Raw genomic sequence first — 6,245 nt, 5'->3', positions numbered from 1 at the left:
TGTGCAGCTAAAGGTGTGGTAGGATATAAGATACCAAAACACTAAAATGTTAGTGTTTAGTCTAGGAACAGTTTCCCCAGTCTCTTTTCTATGGATGTTCTTTCTAATGTTTCTTTCCAGTGTCCTTAGATGGTCAGACCATGAGGTCAAATTCCTCCAAAACTGCTCAAACAAGTCCATGCAGGAATGGCTTCTTTATGCTTCATTTGACCAGCACAATAATATCAAATGGTTGCTCACAATACAATTGATCAAAGCATCCAGTGACCAGAAGCCTGCCAGAATTCAAGCAATGAAAAGATCATAAAGAGGTAGTTCACCTTTTACATTTATTTTAATATGGCCTTTCCTTAGCAACTTTCCATTTGGTCTAGATTTTTATAGTTTCTGAATTGTTTGCCTTCCTTTCCTGCCTCGTTCCAGCTTCATTCAAACGGAGCTACCCCTTTAAGAAACTCCAGAATATAAGGGTTGTTAGAGTCCTTTTGCTGCATATTTCCACCTCATTTGCATTTGATGCTATACCTCTCCAGGTAGGACTCTGGCATCTCTAATCACCTCCTGACTGGTCTTTGTGCTGGTAAGCCACACCACACAGTTAACTAATCACTTCATTAGCCAGTAGCTAATTGCAATGAGCCTGACTGAACATCAAATTCCTTAAGGCTATCTCATTAGAGCACCCCTTAAGGCTATCTCATTAGAGCACCCATATGCTGCTAACTAAATCAAGCGGCTGTGACTAAAGATGAATATATGCAGGTTGCGATTGGCTTATAACCCATGCTTGACTGGGCTTCTTGGTCCAATGCAGGTGTCCTTCTAGATTGGCATCTGATTTGGGCTCAGTTAGAGGTCACTTAGGACACTGGAAAATCATATTGATCATGAACAGCATCAGGAAGTCAGCACAGCCTTCTCAAGTGACCAGTGATTCCCAAACAGTGGAGCTTTACTGTTCCATGTTCCCCTAGTAGCAGAAGTAGCAGTGCTGAGAATTTGGAAGAATGCCTATTTGCTTTCTTAGAAACATTTGACACCTAGCTTGAAGCCTGTTAAATTGAGATTTGGGTTGTTCATTTGTACATTGGGGTAACAGTCAGCCTTCTACAGTTCCAGGGGTACCCAATGTTTCTTTATATCTGTAACCTTGTTATGAGCTAAGGGGGCCCAGCCTGAAGGTCAGTTAGGGTGAGGGGTGGATGTGGATTGTCAACCTACATTGAGTCTCTGTTACACCTGGATTGTATACGACCAAAACTTGCCTCCAAGCCAAGAATTCAAAAATAAGCTCCTGCTTTGAGGCCACTGGGAGCAACATCCAAGGGGTTGGGGAGCAACATGTTGCTCATGAGCTACTGGTTGGGGATCACTGCTCTATATCTTTAACCTTGTCATGAGCTAAGGGGGGGCAGCCTGAAGACCAGTTAGGGTGAGATTTGTGGTGAGCACTTATTGACAATCACAATACAAACATCTCAGTTGCTTTTGTACTTTTCCTCTCTTATCCCACACAATAAATCCCCCTTTTCTTTCTGTCTCTCTTTCCTATAACTCCCATTTGCCTCTCTGCAATAAAACCCTCTCTATCCTCTTCCCCAGAGCAGAATAAACTCTCAATCTTTGCTCCCTCCTATTACTTACCCGCCTCTCTCCCTTGTTCCTTTTCATGATACATTTATTCTCTCATTATTAATTCTCTTCCTGGGTATCTCATAATAGAACAGCTCTCATTTTCTACCTTGTTCCTCATACAGAAAAGATCAGCCGCTCAGCTTCTCTTCAGTCCCTGGGGGGTAGTATCAAAGGGTAAATGAACTACTAGCCACAAAATCATACCATAACCATCTGCTGTCTGCTTTTATAAAAGCACTCACACCTGCACTTGCACATGCTTGCCGATCAAGTCAATGGGAGCCAAGGGAGGCAGAAAAGCACACGTGTGTCATTGGCCTAAAAGCAAATCCAATGGCCGAATGATTGCAGGACTCCACAGCACACATCAGAGTCTTCTAAACAGGGGACCCTGTGGAAGATAATAAGGATAATATTTATTATGATTGTTAGATGTTCTCGATATTCTTCAATGCTCTGATCAGCAGCTATGTAGATGTCCAGAATTCAGGTAATACCCATTTCAACCATATTCAAACCCATTTCAACCATATTCAAACCCTGACAGGGGTAAAGGGGTTGTATGGTCAGGGCAAAACTGGGCCATGACTAAAAATCACCCAAATTCATAAAGAAGGCTGAAGTATTTGGCAAAGGGCCCCACACATAGGATGAAAGCAATGTTAGCTTATTCATGCACCCCTTTTAAGACTACACTTGATATTATGCTTCTCTCAGCAGCCACCACGTTCCCTTGATCTCCAGTAAGTGAGCACTCACAGCAAAAGGACATTGACTTCTGTCTCATCCTGAATATGAAGCTGCATGGCAGGGAGCAGCTTTAGTTAATATAGTGACATTTTATTGCTCTGTGCAGACTGAGCTGCAGAGTCATTCCCTCCCCTCCCCATATCTTAGAATTCACTTTAGGTTTTATCCTTGCACCCATCGTAGCACCTCTCTATTCACAAACTGCAGGGCTCACCCCTAATTGGATGTAGCACTCTCCCTCTGTTGCCATGCTTTTATTCCTGTGGTGCCAACTAAATGCCAGCCATATTATAATGCACACTGGCAGTGCTCAGTCACAGTCACACAGATCCTATCTGATCCCCATTATAAGCAGCAGTCCTGTCCTGCTTTATGGCTGAGATTCTAGCTATCTTTATAACAGGATGTGTCACTGTGACAGAATGCTCTATCTGATCCCCATTGTAAGCAGCAGTCCTGCCCTGCTTTATGGTTGAGATTCTAGCTATCTTTATAACAGAGCATCCTGTCACAGTGACACAGATCCTATACAGAATGATCCCCATTGCAAGCAGCAGTCCTGTCCTGCTTTAACATTTTAGACTCCTTGATCTATGGTCTTGGTTGTGGGTAAAGAGAACGGTGATTTGTATCCATAAATTGCACTTTGCACAGTGCACTATGTTCATAAATGGCCCTTGAATTTTAGTAACTTACTAAAGTTTGAAATAATTGGCCTCCCCTTTACTAGCACAGCAGCCTTCATAAGCAGCTCCAGGGCTCAGATATTGTGGTTTGTGTCACCCTAAAGCATTTCCAGCAATGCCAGCAGATGCCTTACTTGCCAGGCTTAATAACCCAAACTGCTTTGCATATGTTACTACACATTTACCCAAAGCATAGTTCAATATAGAGATATAAGCATATTAAAGCAGGGCCCCTGTGTGTAGCAATAGGACCTTTATTATATTATTATTACCCATGGTTAATAAAGTTGTTGCACATGTATAAAGACATAATGCTTGATTTACAGCCTTGTTAAAGGAGAACTAAACCCTAAGTTTCAGCTTGTCAATAGCAGCAATGATCCAGGACTTCAGACTTGTCTGCGACACTCACATGCTCAGTGGGCTCTGAGCAGCTGTTGAGATGCTAAGCTTAGTGGTCGTTGCAAATTATCAAGCAGAAAATGGGGAGCTACTGGGGCATTGTTGGAGACACAGATCTTTACCAGCCCAAGGCAACCACAGCCCTTTAGCAGTACAGACAGCGCCGGATTTCCAAATAGGGCACCTCCTGCACCCCTACCCCAGGCGTGTGTGAACGCAACCGTCGTGTGAGCCGCTCTACTACCGTTACTCAAGCTATCACCAACGCACGTGTGCCCCCCTACCTCCATTAAAACTCACCGTGCTGCTCCCACTATAGAGGAAACTCCGCTTCGGGGTTCCTGTAGGAACCCGGAACTATGGATGCGGCTGGGCGGCATGCCATCCCTAAAAATGTGCCACCCTAGACCCGGGCCTTTGTGGCCTTGCCACAAATCTCGGCCTGGGTTAAGAATCCCAAAGCATAATGTACAACATTTCTATCTACTTCTTTAGTTAAGCTTTAGTTCTCCTTTAAGAGCACAGGTGAGTTGTGATTAGGGCCTCCTCGAGCACAGGGTCTGCTTCCTCTATAGTCATTGCAGTTCCAAATGCCACTGACCTTATACTCCTATGCATTACTGCCCATTAAAAAGAAACTAGCCAGACTTAATATCCCCCAATCCAAACCAAAGGGACACCATCTTGTTGGTCTTTGTGTACTTTCCCCTCAAATCTTTATTACCAGAAATAAATCTTTAGAATGAAAAAAACAAAATAATAATAAACACACACAAGAGAACATGAAGTCTATTGCTCAGATTTGCCTCGTTCTAAGCACTCCAATCCCATAGGGCACTGTCCTGTAACCACCGCCGGAACCTTTGTATTTGGTCCAAATATTTAGGCATGTTAGAAAAATTACATTTTATTCCGGACTCGTGGTGTTTTATGGATACTTGTTATCCTCCATTAGTCTTCATAGTTACAATGTGGGAGTGGGAGGGTGGGCTCAGGACAAAATTACAGAGCTCCCTACAATGGTTGCCGTTGAGGTCCGGACTCAAATAAGGCCCGGCCTTTCAAGTACACAAACAGCCTTATATAGGCCCAATAAATAATCTGTTGTGTCTGTCTATGGCATTTGCCAGAATCTACAGATTGCCAGTCTGGGACTAATGCCAACAGCTCCCGTGTTTCTGAAATAGTTGAGCTGCAGATGCCTTCCCTACTCAGGGGCTCAGCCTGAGCATTGTGCTTTTAATTGTAGAAAGACATTGAGGGAAGATGAAAGATCACCAAAGGACGTGGCTTGTGGTCACCATATACATGTAACGTCAGTGCTTGGTATTGCCATATGCTGCAGCATAAAAACCCCAGGGCTGGGAATCAGCAGCCAATGGGATTGAGTAGAAAACTAGTAAGGGTGCAGAATCTTTCCATGCTGTGGTCACTCGAATGGCTGTCTGGAGTATGACAGTGGCACATAGCACTTGACAATCCGTTGACTCAAGAGCATTCCTGACACAAGGCTACTTGTCCAGGCTGATAGTCTCTGCAGGGACACAACCGGCGGAATTTGTTACTATGCCCGGAACAGCTGAACAGCAATGGCTCCCTCTGTAGGTAACATTCACCCACCGACAGGGACACCGCCGGGTAGAGGTGGCTCATCACTGACTCTGTGCTTTCACACACAGCACCCAACCTACAGGGAAGAGAATGGATTTCAACGGCTGATCCAAATGACAGAGAGCATTACTACTACTGTCTTGCTCTACTGGTACCATCTTCAGGTTGGGATTGAGCGTGCATGTAACTGCACAATTATAATCAGAGAGCATTACTACTACTGTCTTGCGCTACTGGTACCATCTTCAGGTTGGGATTGAGGGTGCATGTAACTGCACAATTATAATCACAGATCTAAGGCACTCATATATTTTATAATGTCCTGATTTATACAACAAGGGGGCTCATTTATAAACACTGGGCAAATTTGCACCTTGGCAGTAACTGATAGCAACCAATCTTTTTTTGTTTTTTTTCAGCCAGCTGCAGGTTGAACAGTGAAAGGAAACATCTGATTGGCTGCCATGGGTTACTGCCCAGGTACAAATTTGCCCAGTATTTATAAATGACCCACAAGGACTGTTTTGCCCGCACATTAAGCTATACCCTCATATTGCACTGTCTAAGGTAAACAACATGGCAACTAACTTCCATATCTTTAAATACAAATAATCAGAGAAGGAATGTTCTTGGCACACAATGAGCTATATCATAAACAGTATTGTCTAAGGGAAACAGTATGGCAGCTCCTTTTCATGTGTATAACTGCAAATATACAGAGAAGGAATGTTCTGGGCACATAATGAGCTATACCTGCATACAGTACTGTCTAAGGGAAACAATATGGCAGCTCCTTTCCATATGTATGAATACAAATGTACAGAGAGGTTCTATTCACTGAACACACTACACTTGTATTGTCAATTTTATGGAAAATAAATTAAATATAAATGATGCCTAGAAACTAGCAGTACGTGTTCCTTTGATTCAGAGCAGAGTCCAGATTTCATAGTAAGGCAGCCGAGTGATTGAATCAATTATTCATTGGATCACTGTGTAACGGAGTCTTGGCTATAAGGAACAGCTGGTGTAAAAGAACGTACAGGGAACAGAATGTCCGTCTATCTCTGGCTGCTGTATTATGTAGCTGAGAGCCCCAATATTCTGAACATAGCGGAGCCAAGCCCACGGCAGACTGGGCGCAGAGCCTGACAGTGCCAT

At 43.5% G+C, this 6,245-nt stretch overlaps 1 protein-coding gene across 4 annotated transcripts in view; it reads right to left on the bottom strand.

The window, feature by feature from the left end:
- Positions 1-4,157: 4,157 nt before the first annotated feature.
- The window catches only part of mgat5b.L (alpha-1,6-mannosylglycoprotein 6-beta-N-acetylglucosaminyltransferase B L homeolog), a 33,420-nt gene continuing 31,332 nt past the window's right edge, over positions 4,158-6,245 (bottom strand). For 3 of the 4 annotated variants that reach the window (XM_018235386.2, XM_018235384.2, XM_041575851.1), the window contains one exon: positions 4,158-5,160. In XM_018235386.2, the coding sequence (XP_018090875.1) occupies positions 4,962-5,160 (199 nt within the window). In that variant the 3' untranslated portion in view covers positions 4,158-4,961. The remainder of the gene's footprint in view (positions 5,161-6,245) is intronic. The other variant, XM_018235387.2, reaches the window with a different exon arrangement.

Source organism: Xenopus laevis, chromosome 9_10L (genome assembly GCF_017654675.1).
Source record: "Xenopus laevis strain J_2021 chromosome 9_10L, Xenopus_laevis_v10.1, whole genome shotgun sequence".
NCBI classification, from domain to species: Eukaryota; Metazoa; Chordata; class Amphibia; order Anura; family Pipidae; genus Xenopus; species Xenopus laevis.
The sequence above is the reverse complement of the archived record's forward strand: the minus strand, read 5'-3'. Positions and strand labels throughout refer to the sequence as shown.